This window comes from Filicampus tigris, chromosome 22 (assembly GCF_054856515.1).
Source record: "Filicampus tigris isolate MCC_2025a chromosome 22, RoL_Ftig_1.0, whole genome shotgun sequence".
NCBI lineage: Eukaryota > Metazoa > Chordata > Actinopteri > Syngnathiformes > Syngnathidae > Filicampus > Filicampus tigris.
Window position 1 is genome coordinate 2,838,021 of NC_141238.1, and position 27,210 is coordinate 2,865,230.

General features: G+C 44.8%; 1 protein-coding gene across 2 annotated transcripts in view; it reads right to left on the minus strand.

Moving 5' to 3' along the window:
- Window positions 1–27,210, minus strand: part of nav3 (neuron navigator 3) — a 217,769-nt gene that overhangs the window by 127,868 nt on the left and 62,691 nt on the right. For both annotated transcript variants that reach the window (XM_086022785.1, XM_086022784.1), the window contains one exon: window positions 25,472–25,865. In XM_086022785.1, coding sequence (XP_085878911.1) covers window positions 25,472–25,540 — 69 coding nt within the window. In that variant the 5' untranslated portion in view covers window positions 25,541–25,865. The remainder of the gene's footprint in view (window positions 1–25,471; window positions 25,866–27,210) is intronic.

Genomic DNA, 27,210 nt, shown 5'->3' on the forward strand with positions numbered 1-27,210 from the left:
TAGTGTATCGAGAGCATGCTTGAGCCCCACAAAGTCAAAGGACTACATGGGATTTGGTGTCGAATGCACATCCATTTGAGGATTTTGTCAGTGCTCTGTGCACTCCTCAAACCATCCATTGGCGACTATCGTACTATATCAAAGGAAGAACATGCTTCATTTTGAGTGCTACCCAACACAAAATGGCAGAGATTCAAGGTCAAATCATTTCAAGCTTCTATTCAGATACAGTTTGAATCATTCTTCTCAACCAGTTAAAAATGGCTGTTCTGTGCGGGGATAGTGTTGGCCCAATCTCACTAAATCTCAAAATTCAGAAAGACTTAAGGACTTCCTTGTATAGCAAGTATGTTGGATCCAGGGGACCCCATTGTTTCCAGATGAGCTGTCAATCAAGAGGGCTTCAAGACTAATGGCACACACACAAATGGCCTGAGGTCTGCGACATTCTTGTCATCGTGGTCTCTCGAATTGAACCTGACTTTCAGAAGATGATATCATTAAATGACTGGCATTGGCTTTATTGAGGGAAAAAAACATTTTTTCCCATTGCAGCCTTTGAGGGTGAAAAAAAATGGCTGCTGTGAGTTGTGAGTCACCCACTCGCTGTGTTCAGTGAGTTATGAAATTGAACTTGTGGACTCTCCAGCTGCAGGAAGCTCAACTTGATAGTAAAGCCTGAATGTTTTTTTTTCATGCTTTTTCCAATAATTCAGACTTTCCAGCGGAATAAAAAGAGTGACTTTACGAATGCAGTCCAGCACATAACACCTGAACGTATTGAAAAGAGTGGATGTAGAGTGGTGCATTAAGTGCCACATCAAAACGGGGAGAATTTCCCAACCACACGATGTCTCAGCTTGTTTTTCCTACCCACAGAATGCAAATCACATTCACTACAATAGCGGTGAATATTAAGTGTGTTCCAAACAGAGGTGGGTAGTAACAAACTTGTAACTTTCTGGATAAATTGTACTTGTCAGAGTAGCTTAAGAAGAAAAGCTACTTATACTCCAGGATATTATGCTACGTTCTGCTTGCTACCTGGATCTGCAACTACAGGTGTTTATTTTTAACTGCCCAATCGATTTTGTTTTGTTAGAGACCTGGTTCGTGCGTTTAAGAAAGTTAATTTAAGACCATATGCTCTTTTGAAAATGTAAATAAACCTGTGGTTATGCAACAGTTACTCTGACATGTTTTCCCTCGAGTGATTATTTGAGGACTATTTTTTACTTTTACTTGACTCATCGCTCTAAAGTAACTCTACACGTACTTGAGTACAATTTTTGTCTACTCTTTGGTTCAAACCGCATGAAATCACGGTCACTCAGCTGCATCGCTAAGTGGTAGTAAGAGAACGTGATGTATCAGAGTTCATTTTTTTTTAGGTTATGGTTCCTTTGTGTGCGGATACTCACATTGTCCTTTGGTGAAATGAATGGAAAACAAACACACACTGACCTAGATACTGCACCAGCCAGCGTCTGTTCTGCTGACCAACAGCAAACTGAAAAACTCCAAAGCAAGCCAATGCTTCAAGAAGATTATTTCCCATCATTCACACAAATGACAAAGCGTTACCTTGCATATTGGATATTATTGTTAGATACCGCTGCATGTGTATTACAAGTCTGTCTTGTCTGGATATATTTGCAGGAAGATTTAGAGAGTTGCTGTGTCAAAATTAATTACAGACATGCGCAAGAGGTTAACAGCCAATATTAATAGCCAGGGCCACGTTCATCTCCGTTGCCTTGTCAACCAACGACTGGCCTAAATATTTACTCCACAATTCAGCTGTGACTTTGGTCAAATGCGCGCCGCATGGAGGAGGGAGCCCTGCAACTCGTTTAGTGGTATCAGGTTATTTAGTGGTATCAGGTGATGATTTGCAAAACGGATTAGCCTCATCCCATGTTTACAATGTTGCCAATACACAGAGAAACATGTGAAGTTCACCAATGCAAAGTGGTCCTGAAGCTAACTGAGTGCACTGTCACTGGCAAAGTTTAATCCCCACACTTGTGTGCTACACTGCGTCATTTGTCATATTCCGTGTAATCCTTCACTGAGCCTTCAATTCAATCTCGGTTTTTATTCGAGCTGCTAACAAATGGAAAAGAGGTCAATTAAAAAGAAACATTTGATAGACATGATTTCATTCAAATGTGTCTAATGAAAGCGAGACGCAATAAAGAAAAAAAGAGTACAAGCCCAACATTATTTATACATTTCGAAGCTTTAGAGAGAAAATTGCTTTTTGGTTTCTTCGCTTTTGGTGGCCAGATTACAAGCACTGAAAAAGTTGCTGCCGTATTTCCTAAGGGATGGTGTTTGCTCACTGGAGGGAAATAGTTAAGGAAATGACCTGCAAGCAGGAGGAGAGGAAAGTGTCAAAACAGGATTGGAGTTTAAACCCCGAAGCTGTGGCCAAAAGATAAAAAAAATTTTTTTAAAAGCGTGCTTATTAGCTGTGGTTCCTCACATAAAAGTAAATGGATATTTCCACATTGTGATCTCTTGTATGTGTCCAAATTTCCATTTCACAATATTGGCATGCATGTGAAGGCTGTCTGAGGAGATAATCCATCACGGTGAGTGCATTGATGCATCGGAGGCATGGATGGCTGCTCATTGAGTGGTATGCATGCGGTGAGAGAGAGAGAGAGGGGGAATCTGATTACGGATCGGGTTGAGACTTGTGCCAAGCCCCCACAACATAAACACACACCTATGCGTCATGCGCTGTGTGTGTAAATAGAGTTTTATCTCCCTGCAAATTCATTCCGGCACACCTGACTGCTGATTCAAGGCTCATTCCCTCCCACTGGAGATAATGAAGCCCAATTTCCAATTTAATTTCCGACCTACCTTTGCTTTTTTTTCTTCTTCTGCTTCGTCTTGCACGAGCCCTCTTTTTGTCCGTTGTGTGATCCAATTAACTAAGCATACGTCCAAGCAGAAAGTGCAGAATAATAGTGCTCGGTGGCTAATTTGATTTTAATCAGAAAACACAAACAAAGGGCTTGATGGGACATCGTTTTTCATGCCGTTCATGCCGAGCGAATCAGATTGCCATCGCTGTTCAGGAAAGCACAACAATCCCTTGCCTCATTTGAAAGTAAGAATGATAATCAGCTCATGGATGGCATGGCAGCCCTACGTGAATGTGATGGGACTGATTATGAAATGTACAGATGCACCTTGAGCGAAAAGCAGCCAATGTCACAAAAGCAGCACAAACAGCTCGTAAAAGGCGCCATCAAATCGTGGTGTTATTTACCCGAATGCTAATAAACGTGTCAGCGTAACAGTTGGCCCTGCCCCCTTAATGCTACGCTTCGCTCGTCTAATATGTATGTTCTGCGTTGACCTTGGCTTACAATCGCCAATTACGCATGCCAAACACAGGTGCTGTGGTACGACGGTGTTGGATTGATGGATTCATAACAGCACTCCTTTCAGACGACATTTTCTCTCCCGAGCCGCAAATGTTACGTTTTTGGAGACCCATGAAAGGTGATTTCGCATCCAATCCCCATTGTGCTCCACTCGTACAGAAAGACATTGAGAATGTGTGTTGGTATTCGATCGTAGCCAGGTGAAGATTGAAGGCCGAGTCGAATAAGGCAAGTGAAAGAGTGACGGAGGAGCGGGGGGGGGTGGGGTGGGGGGGGGGTGTCTGGGTCTGTGTTTGACTTGAGGCTTTGTTGACGCCATCCGACAACAACAGCTGGCAAGATAACTTGTGTGAGCAAGAAAAAAACCTTGAGGCTTGCTAGGCGCATTTTCCCCACAATGAGCACTTGAGGCCCAAAGACAAATAGAACACATCCTCAGGAATGAATGACAAGTGCCCAAGGTAGGCAAATGTATTTGGATTAGGTGATGGATGGTTTCGCCTTTTCCATTCCACCGGGCTGTGCATAAGTGACAGCATCATGTGCCAACACGATATAGAAATGATTGTTTATGTGCTCCAACGGATGTTATATACGCTCACCTCCGCCAAGCAGATCATGTTTTCAGCCATGCCAACTTGTTTGTTAGTGTGTAACTTCCCTAACCCTAACCTGAATTCTAACCCTAACCCACAATTAGAGATTCACGCCCTAAACCTGATGCAAAACCTCTACGGACGGTCTAACAATATAAACCTTAAAATAACGAACATTCGGACGATACAGAAAAGACGACACAACGATACTCACAGGCATATATTCTTTCTATTCTGTGGAAAAATGGTCACATTACTGTTGCTCTTCTTTGTTGTGTCTTTTCATCAACTCTTTGTGCACTGCGTGCATACCACTGAGTGCGACCGAATAAGCAGCGGAAGCAGCACAAGCAGGCGCACACGTGTGGGCTTCAGAAGGCAAGCGCTCAACAAGGTGTCACATTGATAAGCTTGGTTCCGGCCACGCTGATCGCTTCCCAAACTCTGCCTGACCCGAGCAACAACCAGCATGAGTCATCAGGGATCAACAAACCGAAACAGGCATTGAGGGCCCCCCACTAAAAGCTACTCCGAGCCCTTTATCGGAAAGGAATTTAAACACTGATCCCCTGCCAAAAACGGTGATTGTTTTACATGAAAGGACACACGTTCTCATCACGACAAAGCCAGAACAGAAGCATGGAAAATAAGTGAAGAAAAGAAGTGGAATTGCTGCTTGTAGGTGGGATGAGGGAGGTAGAAAAGCTTCTATAAATGGCCGAAAGCCTCATCACTTCCTCACTTCCGTCAATTGTACTGAACCAGAGCAGCAAATACACGAGTCACCGAAGAGCTATAACTTTTGTGCAAAAACACACTCCTTGCACTATTCCCATGCTTGACACACTCGGGGCCAACCTTTCGGTGTGAAAACTTCCGTGATTACTCGCTGTTGACGCTTTCCCTGCCAATTAGCCCGTGGAAGAGCGATTTCAGCAAAGTAGCGTTTCCAGGGGATTTTAGCCAGCCAGCATCAACAGACGGCAACAAAATCAACGGACCCGTCGCTCTTTGATTAATGGATGAGCTGCATAGTAACAAAGTGAATGTTATAAGCACCATTCTGGTGGTTTGACTCAATGTTCTACAGCTTCATTTAAAACCAAATCATACTGAACGCCCTAGTGAGGATTGGCCATTTTCCGGTGTTGAACCAAACCAGAAGTTTAACCTTAGGTCAGTGCAAAATAGCATAATTAGTCAACTGAAAGGAATGATAAAGTGATAAGTTAGTGTAGAAGTGAGAGGGTCAGCCACACAGCTGGAGATTTTCCCAATGAAGTGTCCAGTGAGAGCCCGGTGTTTGCTTGTTCCCTCGACAGTAATCACCTAGACTGGTTAGAAAGCAGAGGAAAAAAAAACCAGCTGTGCAATCGGCCCACCTGTCAACAGATGGCAGTGTTCAGTCTGAGATGGTGCGAGGGGAAAGAGAGCATCCCGACTGCACCGATGCCTCTAACCTAGGGAGACGAACAACAGAGCGGGCGGAGCTACGGCCTCACCTCCATACTACCGACATTTAGCAGCTCTTAGCCCGTGAGACAAGCGTTAAGGAAAAACGCGTGAAAAAAAACAAATGCATGGAAAGTCTGCAGGGGAGACAACAGACTTAGGAGAAAAGGGATGAGCAGGAGACAGACGGAGGAGGAGGAGGATGGCGCCACAGATTGTGGATGCCGGGGAAAAGGTCAGCTGCCTCCTCAGCACTTCTCTTCGATCAACTGTGAGCAAACGGCGGCCTGGATAAATCCACCCCGGTACATATTTACTGGGATGTCGAGCATTTCATCTCAGGCTGTGTAAATGGGGCTCCTGTGGGGGCAGAGACGCTCTCATGGACGAAGGCGACGGCTCGGGAAATTGGAGAACACAGCATTGCACTAGTGCACTGAAGCCGTGATCTAAAGGGAGTAGAAAATCAGACCATGATATTTGCAGATGCCAGGACTTGTCAAGTTAGCTAGCACAGGCTGAATGACACTGAGAATATTCAATAGCCTTTTATCCAAGTGAAGATTCAAGGGTATGTTTTGAAGGCTCTAAATCTTCTGCTAAGCTTACTTGAATAAAAAATAACACGAGTCGCAGAGAGCAAACAAGAAGTGGTATATACACCCTTCCAGTTCAAACTATTTGAATCAATTCCTGACCAGATTTCATTCCGTTGCGCTCAAACCAACAGTGCCTCCCACCCACTCGCTCCATACTGAAAAAAGCTGCTAGTAAATATTCTGGTTGAACCAACAGTAACCGCAGAACAATCCCCTTCAGCATAAAACATGCACATAATAGGGTCTCCTCGATGGTCAGTTTACGGTGCCAAAACCACAAACCCAGCTACAAAAAGTACAGTATGTCTTGCACCAAAAGAATTCTTTTTTCGCTGACAACATTGTATTTCATATAAAGGTGAGAAAAAGCCACGACACGGCAAGGCTGGGATTTACAAGAGTCTCAGGTGTGTGTCTGTCAGAAGCCCAAAGATGTGCATTCTGCAGTTTTACTAGAGTTGAGCTCACTTCTTCTGTCTCAATTTCAGCACATTACAATGATGACTTGTTCACAGTTTTCCAAAAGGCAGAAGAAAAGACAAGAGTGGGAAAGGACACAGAGGTTAAAGTAATAGGGAGGTGAACCTGTGACTGGCCCACCGCTGGCGGCTGCGGTCCAGATTACACCAAGGACGCAAGAGAGAGACGAATGACCGCTGACAGTTTGGACGAAAACCACTGTGTGCCAATCCATCGGTTTTGCGGACGTCGCTGCGCTTTGGGACAGCGGCGGAGAGGAGAGAGGAAATGTGCTGGTTTGCAGGGTTACAATTTACACCGTGGTCTCCATCCCAGATCCCGAGTTCGTGACCCGCCTTCCCAACAAGCGACTTTTTGAGTCGCCTCTAATTTGACGGCCCTCATATTTTGGCCCCAATGTTCAGCCGTGCTCCGGGGCAGTTTTCTTTGCCGTTGTTATTTCAGCGGAACTAACAAAACGCATACTTAACTTGTCACTACTCTGAAGCTTTAACAGCTCTCTTCCAAAAAAATAGTGAAAAATGCAGTTTGATTAAGATTGCAGAGCTGCCTGGTAGAAGAAACACAGAGTGTATAATTTATAGCCGCTCCATGAAAAACCTCAAATAGCATACCAATTAAGTTATTTTCTCTGGTTTTCGGAGGCCCGCGATTATTTGGGACGGAGGTGGTGCAGGGAGGTCTGAGGCCTGGAGATGCTCTCCTTTGGTCCTGGCGACCGCCGCCATCTCGGGTTGCTGCATCGCTTATTCCGAGACGTCGGTGTGTTTGTGTTACTGGGTGTGCGGGACTCGGACTTTGCTTGTGTATCTTCTAATGAGTACGTGCGCGGCGGCGAGAAAGACGCACATTCTCCCCTGTCCAAACACAAGTCACCGTCAATTAGTGATCCCAGGGGCTTCTCGGCGTCTCTGACGGCAGGTGATTGACAGCCACTGACGCCACACAGATGTGGGAAGACGTGAGAGTGCGCGGGCGCTCATTGAACGCTTGTTTTTCAGCGTTAATGCAACGCAGAAGTTCAACTGCACACATGACTGTCATTGCAAAATACAGTATGCCTATGTAAATACGGGACTCATTAAGTTGAAAGCGGAGCCAAACTGCTAATACGAAAGTAGTCCGTAGTTCGGAGTTCACATATTCACAGGTTGCATAGCATCCTCGCACTTCCTGTCGTTAGCTCTCCTACTCACGGAATAAACCCCTACCGAAAGAGCTCGTAGTCATTTGTTTTTTCAGTCCTTCTGCTCCGGCTCAAAACGACATGCTTCCCTTTTCCTTGAAAAATGCTGCCAGAAGGGGAGAGTGGCAGACTGCTGCCTCACGTGATTCTTGGCGCAACCATTTGCCGGCTGCCGCTGCCAATCTGGGCCCTGTCGAGGGACCCACCTTGAGGGAGGGGAGGAGGGGAAAAAATTGCGGCCGCCTACTGGGAGTCACAGATGGGACGCCATTCAGTTGGCTTACTCCTTCGATTCATTGATTCGCGTTGACCTCATGGCAGTTTTTGTGGGCGGTACGACACCAGACTTCATTCACAAGATGTCAATAAGGACTGCGCAGTAATGTGATGTTGATAGCAATGTCCGCTAGCTTTGTGTGGTCTCCCACGTTTGGTGCATCAGAAGATGTCAAGCACACGATGGATGTTGTTTAGAGCCGTATTTTTAGGATGCTTCCTCCAATACTGTAGGTGCCCAAGTCCACGTATAGCCCAAGCGACAGGCAGTCTAAATAAGACGAATCACCCCCTGAAGATTGTGGAGATTGCGGTTGCCTTTGGCGAGGCTAGTGGTTGGTGGCCTGCACAAAAAGACTTTGAAAATATTATTGCAGCTTCCACCAACAACTCATACTGGACAGTGAGCAGAACAAGAATTTAAAGCTGAAAGAAAATGAATGAAAAAGAGCTGACTTGCTCACAAACATGACATCTAAGCTACTGTATTTGGATTCCATACGCACAGCAACGAAAACGCCACTTTACATTCCGGGTTTCTGTGTTGAAGAAAGGAATCATGAAAAATGCATCAAAGGGATATTTGAATTCAGGATGAGCTTTTTCCCTACTGAAAAGTATTCACCAACACAGCCACCATGAGGATGTGCTCGGGGAAGTGATGCTGTAACAAAATAGAAGGCGAAATCTGGTTAGCTTTAGATTCAATTAACCACAGCGCACGTCAGTGTCCTCTGCGGGAAGATCTGGGGATGATGTTTCGGGTGTTCCGTGATTCCGCTTCATTTCTGCACTGTTTGCATTTTACTTTTTCAAGATTTCCTTTCATGTCCTGTGCACGGGTGGATAATCACAAGTTAAATTCTGGCTCCCACCGGTGGAAACCCACGCCTAGCTGAAAATTGTAACAGCGATACAGTATCTTCAAAGTCAGGTTTTCTGAAAAGGAAGTAGGAGAAGGGGGGGGGGGGTGCTGACTGGGAGACAGAGAATGAAAAGTGACTGATGGTTTCACACTACATTTCCGCAAGGAAGGGGGCGATACTAAGTAAGTGGGAGGTGAGTGCAAGCGAGCTGAACCTTGGTCCCATCCTCCCCCCTGATTTATCCCGCCCTCCCGTCTGCGGGACTATTAAGGGCAAGACAATATTTTCATTTGATATTGTTTCAACACTATGTGGCCTTATTTATGGCTTGTCAAGCATACCTGCAGAAGCACTTTTCACGGGCCCCCCGACTGAGGTGAAAAGCTCCATTGATGCTAGATTAGATGAAATATGGCGCTGTCAGACAGGGTGACCCCCTGCTGAGGGTACAAGAGAATGGAACAGTATTATAGAGTGTACGTTTCCTTGACGATGCCGTGTCAAGCTACGATAGAAGATTGACCGTGACTTAGCCAATAAAGACCACAATACTCAGACAGTTTGGCCAGGTGTTGCAATAACCCTGTCAAAAAAGTTGAAAGGGAAGGAAGAAACGAATAGGCCATATTCAAGACAAACACGTTTTAAATGCCACAAGGAATTAAGACAAGTGGCTATTTTGACAGCCCAATTACAGCAGTGCCACTACAAGAAGAAGCCTGTTGGAACTGACTTTCCTCACGTCCTTGTTGTACTTTTCCTGCTTGTGTCACCTTAACGCACGTGCCCTATATTTTCCACGACAAAATGCCAAGGCTGCTCACCTCCGTGCTGCCCACGGGGGATGCAGGCGATGGCATTTTGTCAAAATGACAAGCAAGGAAAGTCATCATACATTCCTTCTGACAGAAGCATCCAGTCCCACAGGTCATCATTCAACAGAGCCACAATGCAATTTTTTTAAATATTTTTCAGGATGCCCAAAAATAATTTGGCATTGATTGCAGGAGCAATTTCAATGTCTTGAGTCTTGAATTATTGCAAACTAAAGCCGTGGCTTTGTGGTAGTGATGAGTCTATTCACTAGCATGCAATTCATCGTTGCTCATGAACTATCCACCAAGCCAGCATTTAGTGTTTGAATTTTCACTTGCTCATCCATTCTGGGATTGCGTTTTCTAAACTTAAAAAACGGGTCCTACAGCCAGTAAGGGATTGTTATCAATTAGTGATTGGGAGTGAAGTTCAACTCAAGGTCAGCATGTTGTACTGTACCTGTGGGAAATGTGCTTGGGCAAACACAGTTGTTGAGCTGCATTAGCCAAGGCAATGTCATGATCGAAAATTACATGTGCCTCAGATAGGACATCATCTACAGGTCATAAAGCTTTAGGAGCAAACCTCTTTTCAAGATGTGACACAAAAGCAAACTAAGAATTCCTAAAGAGAGAAGACTTTGAAGCATCAGGATAAAGCAAGGAAAGAAAAGCTCTAAATGGCAAAACAATGTTCATGACAGCCCAAAGGTAAACATTGCTCTTCATACCTATCTAATTGTATTTATGTCAATCACTCTGGTGCAGCGTGCAGAAGGCAGCTCATTTGCACAGCATTACAGTGCGCTGTGTTCATTGGTGCTACATACCAGTTCAAATTGTCATCACGCTTGGCTCGGGTTTGACTGCTCTGCCAGAAGCACGTCGTATCCTTGCCCATTGCTAAAGTCGAGCCATTTTCCAGGTGAGCTCCACAGAACAGCGTGATTACTCACATGGGTGATTTTGCCGCTCGCGGCTCTGCGCTGCGCTTAGCATGACCCTCGCACCACCCAAGCGCCATTAGCCACTTGCAAACGCCAGCTTCCTTCTGCATGACTTGAATGAAACACTAGTAAAAAAAACATGCAACCCCACAGCCAAGCCTGGAGCGTAGGCGCCACCTGCGTTTTTTTTTTTTAATGATTATTTTTTCTTTTTTTTTCTTTTACCCTTTCTGTCTCACGTCATGAATTTAAAACACCTCTGTACAGGCGTGATGTTAACCTTTTGGAACGGCAAGCTGCTGCCACATCTTCTCATGCGTGGCCTGTGATCTATCCTGCAGGTGGTTAACTTGGGGTGGCAGAGGCTCGGCTCCCCGATGGGGGGTGGTTGCGACTGAACAAGCATGAGGACCCTGGACAGGTCCCCCCCCGGCACCCAACTGGAAATTAAAAGCTTAAGTGAAACGCAGACAGCCTGCAGAAGGTCAGCGGCGACACGCTTGGAGACCTGCGCCATGCTCGACATACCTCACAGTGCTCGATTGCGTCACCTGTGGCGTGCCAACATCCTCAGATTTAAATGTTTATTCCAAAATGACTCTATGGATTCGTTCAATTCTTCAAATGAGCTTATCTGGAGGGATTTCTTTTTGTATTATTAATAATACCAGGCAATGGAATCCTTTGCTATTCTGAAATGGCAAAAAGCAGCAGGGGGTGCAGCGGCTTAAAATAAATAATCCTCTCATAAAATTCCCACACGCGAGGGAACAAAGTCAAGAAAACAATGAAACGTGTGTAAAAATCCACACAAAATTTGTCGAGGATGAGAGCTAAAGTGAGCCCCCCCCCCCCCCCCCCCCCCGTGTTCTAACAATCAAATCTCTGACAGAACTCTCATGCTCAACAACAAAACTAAGTGCTGCTTCAAAGCCTCTTGGCAAATAAATTCTGATTGGGGATGATGAGCCCATACGAGTGCAGACAATGACGCTGAGTGTTGCATTTGATAGGCGACCCTCAAGCAATCAGAACAGCAACAATTAAAATCAAACTACAACCAAGCAGCATCTGATTAATGCATAGCGTGACGTCACCATGGTAGCGGTCAGTCAATAGTGATGTTTGTGAATGCACATCGGCTCCATCAAATACTTGTAATAGAAATGTTTATTTGGCTGCCTCAAAGCAAAATGTCCATAAAAGCATGGATGCTAAAAGCGAAGCGGGCTTAACAGGGACACTTATTGTCGAAATGGATTGTAGCACTGAGGTGACCAAATCAAGTTTGCTTGGAGGACTCGGTGTGCACTGGGGGAAAAAAACACATTACTCGCCCTACCAATTGAGGAGCATTTTTCTTCATGTAAATGAAATGTAAAACAGGTGCTACAAGAGTGCAAAGGAAAAGCGAGGTAAAGGCTAAAGTTAGACACAGCATCCAAAACATCTGCACCATCTATTGCAGCGACCTAAAACTGGCTTAGCAGGCATCGTCATGCATTATTGAACAATCTCAATCATCAAACAACGCCGGGATTGTCCTTCATGTTACCGAGATGCAGCTAAGTGGGCCTTTTTTGTGAGCGGGAGAGATCTGATCTCACGTTCTGTCTCAGAGGGGGTTGTCAGAGTTCAGAAGAACTGCGAGCCACTATTAGGAGCAGAGGCGATGGAAACAGAAGCGGAAAACCTTCAAAAGTGCACGCCGTGTCCCGCACTGACCGCCACCCTGGAAACGCCTGAGCACAAGTGGACAGATATGCGCTTGTTTTCAAAAGAAATGAGAAATGTAATGTCATCTATTCTATTAAATGACTAAATTGTGCACCACACTTCACACTGCGCAGTTGTGTTCATCTTGCTGGTAAATGATCAGTTTAGATCAAATATACAGTGCTTAACAAATTAGCACCTGTCATACAAATGAAGAGGTGATCTGGCTGATGAAAGATTGGCTCCATACAGTAAGTGGCATGTTCATTGTTTGTAAACATCTAACTTTTTATATTACCAAACTGGCTGTGACACAACTTGCTTGAGCCAAATCTTAAATAAGTGAAGAACATCCACATCCGGTCGGGTCCTCAAGAGCCCCTATCCAGCCTGTTTTAGATGTCTCCCGGCTCACCTGTTTTGTGAAGCCGAGCCGTGATTGGTCATTAGCTGAGCCCTGAGCAGCTGTGATGTCATTTTAGTCTACAGCGAGTGATAAAATGGTTGCGCCCTGAGATGGCTAAAAACAGTTGGATTTTGCCGCTTTACTCATATTCCACAAATGCAATACCGTATTCATCAGAATGGTATGTTTCCACTAGTGGGGCTGCATAGATTGTAAGGAAATTTGGGGGTTGACTTCCCCTTTAATTCATATTAAAAGTCAAACTCAAGTGTATAAAGTAGAGTGACTATGTATAATGGAGGTATTAATCCATGTAATCCCCTTAACCTGGCTGGGATTTATTCATCAAATACCGAGCAGTTTTAATTAATTTGTTGAAGCACAATCGAGACACACATTTGCAATGACGAGCCGTGTCTGAACAGGACCGAACGACAAGCGCCAGACCAGAAGTAAGTTACCCTGAAAGGTCAGTGCCAAGCGATTTGAAACGACAGCACACGCGGGCACACGCGGGCACACGCGGCAACGAGATCTAATCACCAGATGCCCTTTCAAAGGCCGAAGAAAGCCGCACAGATGGGTGGTAATGTTGTGAGTTTATCGAAAGTAAACAAGATAAAGAGCTGGTTGACACACGAGCGTGTGACGCTCAGACTACTCTTGTAATATTAGTCATTTTAGAATTGCAGGGCAGAAAAGTGAAGTTGCAAAGTTAGAGTCATCATCTAAGTCCAATAACAAAAGACAAATTGAACGCTATACATTGGACCTCTCCATTGAACTGTGAATGGTTAGCTCAGATTAACACTGACCATCTTCTCACTCCTGTAATGAGCTTGGCTGTCCTTTAAGCAGTTTCTTTACAAAAGCCCTTTGCGAGCTCTTCTCTAAATATCGACGCTAATTAGACTCGAGCCGGCTCGGCAGGTGTCTGCGAAATTAACGGCCAGAGCATTGGACTCCCGAGATTTGTTCGCGTGCACAATGGGCGCAGGTGAGCAATGAAAAGAGCCCACCGAGGAGTTCGGGTGAGAGCAGGGGGGGAGTAGAGAGCAGTGGACAGTAATTAAACTGAACGAGTGCCAGCCAAGAACAGTGGGGGTTCAATAGCGACGACAAACTGACTGATGACCCATTCGCAGGCTCACTTCCTTGCCTCGCACACACTTCAGCACTTGTGACTTTCACTCAACCTTTACCACTGACTGAGTTGACAACTTTCCGAAAGAAAGAATTAGTGCAGTCACATTAGAGTCGAAATGGTAATGGTATATGGCGGTTCCAGTTTTCAACAAGAACATCTATCAAAATAAAAGCATCTTATATTAGCCATATTCAAATCTAGCCTACATCTTACAGTATGACCGACCGACCGACCTTACAGAATGGTCGGTTTTGCTGCTTGGAAGTGTGGCGGGCACAACTTGCCTCCTCCCACCTCTTTGGCTGCAAAAGCGGAGAACAAAAAAAAAAGTCTCAATTCTCCTGACTTCCTTTCAGACTCATCTTCCGTTAGAGCGCTCTGGGTGGCAAGTGGAGACCGCTCTTAGTCACAGTGGAAAATTGATTGCAAACGGGGAGGGAATTAAAGCAAATTGAAATGACATCATTACAGCACTTATCTGAGGCCCGGGAGCCACACAGGAAATGCTCATTTGTTCAACAGTCAAAATAAGACACAGGGTGCAAGGGAGACAAAAAAGTCACTCGACACTAATTGTGTTGGTTGTTTGATGACAAAGAGGGAGAACCAAACGGCGATTATTGGATTAAAATAAATGTCACTTACGCTTATGCCAAACGACATCTAAGTACTGAAAAACATTGTGTGAGGAAAATAAAGTCATAAAAATTGACCACTTCAACTCATTGTCTTTTTTAAACACATTTTACAAGGCTAAGTCCACATTGTCCTAAACTAGGGCCTTTGTCACTAATTGAAATTTTCCTTCAAGAACATTTTTAAATACAACAAACAGATATGGTGTTTAAAAGAGATGTGTAAAAAATGTGACTCCTAAGAACATCAATTGAAGTTCTCCTTTTCCATAGCCGGAACAAACCGCAAAAAACGGCACATTTTAGCACTCGGGAAAGACAAAAGCAATTGGTGAGGTCAAGGACAGCGCACGTATTCATCTTGAAATAATTCAGTGAGCTTTTTAATCCAACTTGCTCTCAACTAAAACACCTGATCCCACTTAATACGCTCTGGGTTCGGGTGAAAGCAACTTCAGTTCCTGTTTAAAAGATGAGCCTAAAAAATAGAGAGCGAGGCAGAGATTCATGCATTGACAATGATCCCGCCTGCTTTGCCTAAATTTCAACCTGTTGACGAGCTGCCAGCGCTGCGCCTCGCTCCTCAATCTTAACCGTTGTTGAAGAGGAGCTTGACATGTAAAAGCTCACCGGTTTTTTTTTTTTCTCCGCATCACACTCGCCGTGGCCATCAAGTTGACTGACAGATGGAGGGCTGTCAAACACCAGCGCATGTATGCGTTTGTGGCAAAAGCCCCAAAAGCAAGTAAGAGCCATCATTTCTCCATGGTTGTGAGAAGTCAACTGCGATCATCGTTGTTTGACTTGGAAGAAATGCCCTCACTGTTTGCTGGAACTGATTTCCTTAAATTGGAATATATTAATCAACCACACTGCTACCAATGACAGGAAAGTCGGCAGGGATGAACTTGAAAGTCACTGGACTTATCACAAGGACTCTGTGGCCTTTTTAAACGCCATTAAGATCAAATTTATTCATTAGGTTGTCGTAAAAAGAGGTTGAAATATGGAAGGTCAACGGGAATTAAAGGTAAAGGCGGGAGACAGCTCGGTAAGTATTCAAAGGGACTGCAAACTCATAGCGGTGCATGCGCTTTTGGAAAATTGACTCATAAACTTGCAGACTTGCAGATGTCCAACTTCGGTAACTGAATAAAAGCTATCAAGTGAAGCTTAATAAGCAGCATTTATAGATGCAACGTTTCCTCAAGGTTGCTTCTCCTCTCTGATTTTTGCTAACTTGATTGCCTTCCCTGTGCTTAGGTCAAGTGGCTCGTTGTGCCTCTTTGCAATAATGCCGGTACGCGGCAGCAGCCTGCCAGAGCCCAAATCTTTGAATTGCTGCTGGAACTAAAAAAAAAAAAAAAAGACACAGATTCAAGTCACCTCAGTGCATCATGACTTTTCTGACATTCCTTCCAGCTTTTTCCATATTTGGAATCAATGTTTTGGCTGAGGTTTTGGCCAAAGCCGATCGGGCGGTCTTGCCACGCCAAAAGCGAAGGTAGGTTTATAGTACCAACCAGGCCTGACCCCATCTAGCTTCCGAGATCAGTCAAGCTTGAGCGTTCTCGGAGTAGTAAGTGCATGACTACGTATTGGCATGAAAATTATCTTCTTTTTTGTGTGGCCCCTAACTGTCATCCAGTACTCTTCTGCCAGTACTGTCTTCCAGTTGACTGCATGTCACCTGCCACAGGAGTGCACGCTGTGAGGCGAGTCATTTTCAGCACCATCAGAGGCCCACCCTCCACCAAGGAAATGAATACTAACTGTCCAACTTCAATCCAGGAACAAGCGCAGAGGTCGCAAAGGGATGATGACTCTCCAATAACGTCAGAGCAGAGTTGGACGCAGTCCAAAGCGTTGCTGCGCTATTACCTGAGAAATCGATGGCCATCAACAAACAGCAGGCTACATTTGGAGCGCTGCTTGCTCAGATAGTGATGTAATGGTGCTTCGCCTTCTTCCGCGGCACCATGCCAAAAAAAGGTCATCAGGGGCTCTGCATGCTCACCTTTATCCTCTCTTCTTTTAGGGAAAAAAAGAGGCAATGTGATATCATGTCTCACGGGGGGATTTTCATGGGTTATTGCCTCACTTTTGTTCCTACTTGCAACTTGACAGCCAACCACCAAACAACAGCAAACAGCCGCAATGGTGCAGCAAATTCACCCAATTGGACAACAATTCAGACCGTCAGTCCCTGTTCTTCGACACCGCCATTATGTTGACATCACTACGCCACGCTTGATTACAGCACTGAAATTTACGCTATTTGATAGAGAACAAATATGTAAAGTGGATATGCTTTTGTACAGCCAGCTCACATGGAAATGGAATAGCGGGGGGAAAAATTTGCAGACAGTGTGTTCACTATCAGCATTGCATTCAGTCAGCTGGTCTACATTATTCGTTTATTTTAGGAAATCAGTCAGAAGAAGCAGAAAATATGGGGATCATCAGTATTCTGATACCTGAATACCTGCAGTGATTTGAAATTAATTATTGATTTCATCTCTTGGTTCATGGACATGTTTATATCTAAACTACTGAACACTTGCGTTTAAATCATTTCGTGCTGAACTCGTGCTCATAAATTCAAGACTAAACTGGAAAACCAAGCCTGTAAATTCCATCAAATGAGGCATCAGAAATGGAAACGATGTCCACAAAGTCAATAGCTAGTAGTTGCCAATAGCATCTTGAATCTCATGTGATGCTCTTTTGTTGGATCTCTCGTGCTTTGCGGTTTTGCTGCCTTGTTGACCTGGGCGAGATAGAAAGTAAGTCAAGCTCAGCTATTTTCCATGCGACAGCTCGATGGATATGCCGCATCACTGTGAGAAGCGCTGCCCATCTAAATATGCCATAATGCTAAAAGCGTTTTAGGGACCATTCTTGCTTGAGCGAGGCTGAACCGATGGAGAGAGTTGACTGACTTCCGGATAAAACAACAAAAAAGATCCCAACGGCACAATTCTGCAGGGTTTTCCAAGACAAAAAGCAATTACCGCAAACACATCTCTTGCCAAGGAGTAAAGCTCAGGATGCCGAATTGGTGAGTAAACAAACAGTTATTGGCCCTGACCGCAGTGGCCTGGGTCACCCGGGTACCCATTCACATGTGTCCTTTCCTTGTAGGCCGACCTTTATCATATTCGCCTCAAACATGAATTAACTGACAATTCTCAGTGGGTCTCTTGTGATAGATCATTCAATTTTGCACCAATGGAGGGCTTCTTTCCCCTGTTATTGGGCAGCAACTAAGGCTATCTTAAAGTTATGCTCCAATAGCCGGCTGGTGACATTACATCCACATTTCAAACATGTACATTTCACCGTTCATAATTGCGTCTGATGCTATTTATTTTACAACGTAGCGTGTCTGGGCTCGGGTAATGGGGAAAAAAAAAAAATCGGATGAGATGCAAATACAGGGTGCAAACCAATTAACACTGACATGATTGATATTTATTCATGTGTGGAATAGTGACGGCGGCAAACGCCCACCTCACTAAGTGCTTCTGAGGTTTGAGCCATGGGGCCAGTTCACAGTTCATACACACACAGTGAAAATAATAACGACGTTGGGGAGGAGTATCACGGGGCAATGGTTAAATTGGAAAATCACATCCAATTAACACTTACGACGGGGCCTGTAGCTTTCCTGTGAATCGGGGCAATGGGATCAAAATGACAACGTGGGATATGTTTCCAGAAGGGCGTATTCTCCGAAGGTTATCAGGAATTTTCTCCTTCTCTTATGCCAATTTATGTAACAATAATGACAGAAACAAGACCTCTGTGTCAAATACTTAAATTTGCATCGTGTTCATCTTAGATTAAGGACACAAAATGACAGATAAATCTCTGTTTGGCACAACCAAATCTACAGAGAATAGAGTCTCTATTGATTTATTACCTTTTTCACGAAAGGACCAACATGAGTTTTTTGTCCTGCACGATGAATCACTTCGTCAAACTAAATGAACAAGACAACAATACGCCCCAGCACCACAAAGCATGTTTTTCTGAAAGGGATCTCAAAGAGAATTTCCATCCAAGGCCAAACGATTGGAAATACAGTACTTGGGATGCAGCCACAGAGGGACCTCGCATATTTGTTTTGCCCTTGACAGCTCTTCACTGAAATAAGCGGTAGTGAGCCACAGGAACCACAGATGGGTTGGACTTCACATAATTGGGTCTTAATCCAGGTTCTTCTTGACTATCTAAAATAAGTATTTTGCCAACCAACAACAACAACAGAGAGACGGAGCCGCTGTTTCTTACAAAAAGCTTTAGCTATAGGTAGTTCTTCAGTGATTATCAGAGCTGTGAAAGACTGATATTGTTTGGGATTATTCTATGGTTTGCCAGTGGAAATAATCAATAATTACAGCTGTGTAACACTTCATTTCATAATGATTTAATCACAGACTTGGCTAGTAACTGGCTCAATTCCTATCCATCTGCCGATCACGGAAATATTATAAGTTGCTTAGGCAAAAAAAAAGTATGTTTAAACATTTGACTGTTTTTTACATCATTTAGTTGAATCATGCACTCACTGGCCAGTGAGGCTTTAATGGACTGCTGCCATCAAGGTCACAAAATAAAGTCTACAAAAACTGACGTCATTTCTAAGAACAACACAGTGTCTTTGTGATTTAAACTGGACCACTGAAACCACTGACATTTCTGGTCAAAATAGACTGGCATATTTTGCAAGTCTGATGTTCAGTAAACTTGAGGCAGCTCGTGTGATTGGCTATTAATCCACTTCAAGCTATCATCGCAAGTCCCGACATTGGGCGAGTAAGGCCGACCAGAAAGTGACCGATGATGCCCGACCGCCAGCTCTGTCAATGAAAGGACGTTGGCTGCTTGTGAAGATGAATCTGAGATGAGATGAAATGAACTCCCACTCGGCTGAGCAGATGCGGAAGTTACACAGCGGCGATAAGCTGTCTCCGCTCGGTCCACGGGAGCATGCGTCATTCTCGACTTATTGGAAATCCGTCAGCGAGATCACGTTTGGACGGCAAATGGCCCGGCGCCATCAGCGCAGTTAATATCCGCCGAGTTGGAAGGAAATACTAAATTAGATGTAATGCAGACAAACAGCGTTTAATAAGACTTAGGAAGGAGCCAAAAAGATGCATGCGGTACTGAATACAAAGTACTCCGTATGCAGATTCAACCGCCGCAGAGGCTCTAAGTCACTCTCGGATTCATGAATGGCCAGACTTCCAAGTGGCACCCAAGGGATCAAACTTATTTGATTGGATGCACTGGCGGAATAGCGATATCTGGCATTTGGTCATGTAGCTGCTCCAAGTCAGACATGATTGAGTCTCTCAAGCCCCGAAGGCTCTGGCCCCTCTTAAGAACCCAGCTGTTGGGGATAATCCTGTTATCTCCCATTAAAAGTACAGCGGGGGCCCCGTCACGCAGGCTGAATGTTGATGCTCACACCCCGGCGCGCCCGGATAATGCGACACACTTCACCTGCCTGCGTGCACGTGAGGTTAACCCCGGCAGGTGTGTGCATGACATCTACGCAAATCCATTCGGATGCAATCCAGACACGCTCCGCTCGCACTCAGGACCGCTGTTGTTATGGCTGGGAGCTTTGCCGCTTTGCCGCTGCAACCCCGTACGCCCGGGATACACTGCTCCATGTCAGCGCGCTTACAATGCGGATTGCATCAAACATTGAGCATCAACACGCGTATGCAAAAGACAGCCATGGGTTTCGGCCCAAAATTGAGGCAGAACAATAAAAAAACATGGTGTGGATGCATTTGATTTTGCCACATCAAGCATTTGCTCTCCCTGTTTATGCCACAACTACAAACATATGCCAAAATCTATTTATTTGTCAGGGCGATGCTTTCTGAATTGAATTTTGTCCACAGCACAGGTCTACAGTCACCATGGCCATTTATAGAGCGTACACTCTCAGTTACAAAGTAGACGCTTTATTCACAGGTTGTTGGTACTCCTCCCGGGATAATGGGATTCCTCTTAAACCCCTTGCACCCTGTTTGGGACCTCGCCGCCTTTTATGACACGCCGATATTCCAGGATATTGGACTGCGAGTGACCTCACATGGCGTAGAAAGGATTTTAGCAGTGGTTTTACAACAGGCGCGTACTGGAACATGCCGAGCGGGGGGGGGGGGGGTTATTCCATCTAATTTGGCCGTTTGATTGTAGCCACGCTTGGAAATGGCATGATTTAGGGCCGGGTCCTAATAGATGGAACATGGCTAAATTTGGGCGCCCGTGCGCGGAATGGATTGGGTCGATCTTGAGTCAACAAAAGTGGCAACTCCACCTCTGCAAGAGTAGTGTACAGTGGAGTGAAATTAACTGAATACATTTGCATTTTGAGAGTGTTTTTAATGACATGCAAATCCCATCATTTTGAGAGTCATGTATTTGTTTTTGGGTGGTCCTTAACCATAATCAGAACAGTATTTATTGTGTATATTAAGTTCAAATCCGAACGCTTCAATTCAGTGGCAGATTTACTGTACAGACTGCCCCATAATTCTAGTTCCGCTGAATCCCAACCATTAATGTAGCAGAAAGAAGCCGTAATACATATTAGAATGACAACATAACTCAAAGTTTGTCTTCTCCACTGGAAAATGATGCGCGAGATTCTGGCAGTTAACGTCTAAATCATGCCGAGGTATTTTGTTTTGGGACGTTTGGACGAAACGTTGGAATGCGAAGACGACGCAGCTGTTCGGGGGAGTCTTTGTTTTTCAAAATGTGTACGTTAAAATTATGATTGTTGCTTCACAGCAGAAAATGTTGATGCAACATGTCCAATAAACCTAAAGCCAGCGAGCAAATTTATGGTCAACACTAAGCTATTTGTATTGCTGTTTAAAAAAAAAAAAAAACTGTGCACATATTTCTATTGCAGAAATATTTGTTTGAGTGAATAGCAGCCGTAACTTTAGATTGCATGCACAGCGCAAATCATGATGCCAAGGATCAAGTGTGGCAAGGAGGTTGTGTGACTTCTCTACACAAGTGGGAGCTTCTGACATAGAAGCAAACAAGCCGTGGTAGTGAACAAATTATTTGTAGAGCCGTACTGATGCGATGTGCAAATGGGCTTGCTCCATAGTTGTGTCCCAGAATTCATTTCTCCCCCACCACCCCCCCCCCACCAACCCCCCGCGTCACTTTTCCAATCACTTCCTTTGTCTCCCACTGTTTTTAGCCCGTGTTGTTAACTTGACCCATGCGTAGCCCCCTCTCGTCACATGCCACACAGACATGTTTCCATGAATGCCACACTTGTCTCCTTTTGACATGTTTTCCCTCCAACTTAATTTGGCGGTTACAACCGGCTAATTTGATGCAGAATGAGCTGCTGACATGTCGGCCCGAGTCAAGTGTGTCTATGTAGGCATGTGAAGCGGTGGACTTCTCACGGGGCTGTCGCCACTCCAAATGGACCGAGAGCACTGACGTGTTGGCTGACTTTTCTAGCAAATCTCGCCAAAACCACTATTATTCTTGCCCAACTGCTGAGTAGTTTGGATGGGTGGTCACATGACACCACAGAGCATAGCGGTACTCTCGAGTTATGGTGCGAGGAGGTCCCAAAAGTCAACATACATTTCATATTAATGTTTCAGGTATCATTCGGATATCATTCCTTTGCCCATGTTGACATCGGAGCGGCGGTGCAAAATTGGCGTCTGCCAAGAAGCGTACCTGTTCCCACTTGCAATTCACCATGCATTTGAGAAGCTTTATGGCCGTACATAGTGCAATGTATGCTTTCCATGGCACGTTCCTCAAAACAGTATGTGTTACCTGCGACTGACACCACTGATGAAAACAAAGAAGTCCTACAGCAGGCATTTGTGCAAAGCCAGGAAATGTCTATGGGAAGGCTGCACTGGAACTAATCATCAGTAAAATCTCGATTCAAACGACGCTTCGGAGAGTGATAAAGCTTACCTGTACCAACTTCAGGTTGCTCAAAAGTCTTCAACCGAAAATGACGGTGCTCAACAACATGGAGCAAATTGCACAACACGGAGCAGAGTGACGGCCATAAAGCTTCTAAACGACGGCAATTCTTCAAGACTGCTCCAATGTCAATTATCAAACAAGAGGCAAGGGAATGAAAAATTGCAACTCCTAAGCCGTCAAATGTTGATGGTCTCGCGTCAGATACCTGAAAGTGTATGGTGACTTGTGTGACAGCTTCTACTGGCCCATTTCTGTCCTTGTCGTCTTGCTGGTGTGTTGCGCTACGATCATTTTAGAGCTCAGGGTTACGTTGCCATTTGCAAGTAAGAAAACCGCAAGATTTTGACCACTCCAGTTTCCTCTGTTGGATAGATTTGTAGAAATAAATTAATTTTGCACATTTTGTGTGCTCATTATTGCCTCGGAGTAGTTCTTGGAGTCATTTTATTCTTCGTAATTCATCAAATAATGCTGTTGTCAAAATGGAAATAACCCAAGAATGTTAATATAAGTCATCACAATTGGTATTCCGAGAGAGCGCTTAATTCTACTGGGAGTTTTTTTATTGCCAAGAGAACAAAAAGGAGGATTTTATCTTGTTCAAACAGCCAATGCATGCTTTGATGCAACTAAAAGGATGGGTCAGATTTATTTAGCAATTAAATGTTTAATCACCTGTGTGCACGAGGATCTATAGGTGCCATTCCACAACTCGGCATCTGCCTTTGAACGTGCCGGCTTAATTATTCAAACGACATATGCTGAGTGTTCTCACCAACAGGGATGTCCTCCTTTGTTCCAACATGTGCTGAGCAATATGATGGCATGCATTAAATCCAGGGAATGCGAAGGGGTCCAACATTAAATTATTCATTCATCCTTCGCCCGCCAGGAGCTTGAGACAGAACATTTCATGTTAGAATCCATGGGGGTCGAGTCTGCTCATTCACTCGTTCCCTGATAAGCCGCTCCTGGCGAGATTGCCTTAATGCATGGAAGATGCTGGTTAGCAGTGGTTGAAGTAGCCAAGATATACAAATACAAAAGGTTATCCAGGGAGCGGATGCTACTCATGGGTGACTGGTTAATCAAAGCTTCCTAGAGACGCCTTAGCAACACAGCAACATCCCCTGTCTGGCCATTCGCAGCCAATCACTGTGCAATGCTTTCTGTGGGGGGAGGTCAGGTGAGCGGTCTGCTTGTAATCACCACCTAAAGATGAGCAGCATTATCTATCCGGTGAGGGGAACACGCGATGAACTAGATTCTGGGGCACAGAATAGAAGGCGGCAGAATAAAGCCATTACAGCGCTGTTAGTTTACAATTCAGGGATTCTGAACTTTTGGAAATTTGGCACGCAGACGTTCCAAAGAGTCGTATACCCTGCAGGGATAATTATAAACTGTGCATATCAGGCAGATTTGTACAGCATTTCTGTGACAGAAAAAACATGTTCTCAGCGGTGGCATCATCCATCTCCAGTGTGACAAACTGTGCAACTTAATCAAGTGGAGCACCCTTGAGATTCAAGAAGAGGAATCAACAATGTCACACCATTTTAGCTGCACCCAGCACTGTTAAAACAGAAGAGCTTAACTTCTGTGGGAAAATGCTGAATGGATTCAGGTTTCGATTTTAGGGGGGAGCTCGACCTGTCAAGTTGAGCAGTTACCACATCCTAGTTCCACCGCGAAAACAACGCCAGATGTATTATTAAAAAAATAAATCTGTTTTTGCTCAGACGCATTCGTCTCCTAGCCGAAGGCAACAGCGAAACTGGGGAGAGCTTACATGTTGGCACCGACCGCGTATTGAAACCAAAATTGTAGTCGCGCTGAGCCAAGTGACCCGTAGCAGATATCACTATTCACTCAGTTATAATCTCATCTTAAAAAGCACAAAATTGAGCGTGCATTAAGTTATCCTCAAAGGGTTAAATTGTCGGTGAATTTCTCCAAGCAAAAGAGCTATCGTAAGAAGTTCCTAAATGTGGAATTACAGAGCATTTGGGCTCTTGAGTGTCAGAATGAATCGGAAATAAGAGCCCAGGAACACAGTGTTCTGCATGTGCCTCCTCTAAAAAAGAGGAGCAAAAGCAGCAACATGTATCCCAGTGGCTTTAGGTTAAAAAAGTACCCCGGCATTGTATTCGTGTCTGTATGAGGACCCGCTAGTACTACAAATGTCAGTGCTGATGTATTACTGCGCATTTTCCTGTGACTTCACCAGTCTTATTAGAGCAATCAGGTCAAATGACATCTGTGTGTTTCATTTCATGCAGTCAATACAGGTATAAGAATGTGGCCATGTGTATTTGACAGCTGCCATATGAAACCTGGACCTGAACCTTTTTGTTTCACTTAATTGGCCATAAAACCCACAGAGAATGCAAGCGCCACCACCAATTCCCACATTGTGAAGACAATGAATGAACTTCGGCTGGGATCCGTACCGATCGACGCTTTGCCGCGGATTGAGATGACCTGTTTGGAGGTCAGAGTGAATTGAGAGACAAAACCGGCTCCCGTTAGCCCACTAGCTCACCATTATCTCTTTAAGGCCACGAGCACGCACGAGATGGCTAAATAGATAAACCATTTGGATCTTGTTTGTACTGTTCTTTCCCCACTCCCAAAGGGCTTCATGTAAAATGAGCATCAACAAGAGTAAATATATATTCCCAGCAGGCCTTGCCCACCAGCACACATGAAAGACTGGTGGCAGTGAAGGGGAGCAGAAACAACACCTTACCCCGCTCCCTCATCTTTATAAATAGGCATTGGGAGAAAGGGAACAAGGGTTCTACTGAGGATTTAGACAAAAGCAGAAATAGACAAGGACAATAAACTTCCATGCTCTGCTTCCACAGCAGCAAAAGTCAAGCAGAGCATACAAACAACAGCGGATAATAAGGAGGAAAATGTTAGCTGACCTTTTTCTGGTCCTCCAGCTTTTGACCAGTTGACTTCTTGCCATGCTTGCTGGCTTCTGGTACATCCATCCCGGGTTCCAAGTCGGTAATAATTCCAAGACGAAAGTCACAGGGTGTGAGCTGAACACAATCGGGAGGGGGCTACAGTCTGCCGACGAGGGCCCGTGTCCGGCTCGCGGCTTCCACCGGACACAGGCGATCCATGGCAGTTGGGTGTTGGTAGAGTTGAATCGAACGTTTCGCCAGGAACTTCGGGCGAGGCGGTTACAAAGAGCATGTCATTGTGTCAAGTTCTTTCTGGACGCTGGTTCAGCGGTTTCACATTAAAGTCCCGCAGGCGGCTTCCTCACAGTGCAGTCCACAGTCCTGGCTCCAACAAGGAGTCCCTCCAAGTCTGGGGAAAGAGGAGAGACATGATAGCCTTTGATACAATTCATGCAAATGCTCCCTGCCTCTCAGAAAAGTCAATATTCCCTTCAGAGCACCAGTGTACAAATGTGAGGGTATCTGCATATCAGAGCCAGTGTTGCCATGGCGCTTTGATAGAGAGGGGGAGAAGCTTCTGCAACTTCTGTTGTAAAGCGACGGATTGATTTTGATTGTTGTCTCGTCGATCCAAACTTATTTTCCACCAACAGCTCTCTGAGGGAGGATTGAGTCATTTTGAGGTTGGGTAAACGCGTCCTGAGGGTCCAAGAGTGGAAATAGAACCGCAGGATTGGTGGCTGGCCTCCGTTTGGACTCCACGAGGGTTAAACTTGATTACAGCGACTGCCATTCAAAATGACTTGTGTGAACTGAAGGCCAAGCCAGCTTGACTTTACCCAGCATGAAGGACATGTGGTAAGTATGAATGTAATATTTCAATGAGAACTCCCAGTCTTTGCCGTTGAGTACAATAATTGCTAGCAGAGTTTTGGTTTAGTGTCCTATACACAAAATATTTTACGCACCGAATTTGAACGTTTGATGATTTACTGTAGTGGGAAACCCCAGAGCCCCGAGGCAAAAGCAATCGAAGAACAATTGCATGTGCGATACACAGTCCTACATGTTTTCCACACACATGATTACTCTGTCAGAAATCAATTTTGGTCACACTGCAGTGCAGCCACAGTAGCCAATCAAACACTCCAATAATCCCTCAAAGTAGTGCAACGTACAACAAGGCGAGTCAATACAGAGAGGTGGCGTCCCTGGGTGACCGGCGCCAGGCCATTAAAGGACACGTCCAACACACTCTCAACACCAGTCAGATCTTAACAGCCTTCTTAGCCACTATGAACGCCACGACAGATTGGGTGCTGTGTAACACTGTAACGCGTTCAGTTAAGGCCAATCAAGTAAGTGCCGCCAACATAATTCATTCATAGGAAAAAGCTTGTGTGCATCATGTGCTCGAGGCCCGTTGAGATTTCCACCCAGGCGTGTTCGCTCTTGGCAATAGCGGCGGCACGGCCCCCCTTTCAAGTTGTAGATCCCATTCTATCACTATGTATATGGTGGTGGCCTCCAACCGAAAGTGATACTGCATGGGGGATATTTGCTGCGGTTGCTGATTATGAAAATTAAGCAAAAATCTGATTGTGGCTCCAAGAAGTGCTAACTTGGCGGAAAGCACAGCTGTATTGCTCACGTTACCAGTGAAATTGAATAGGGATTTATTTAACTCATTTAAACTGCATGAAACCTCAATTCCTCCCTTTTTTTTAATGAAACCATTCAAAATTAAACTACTG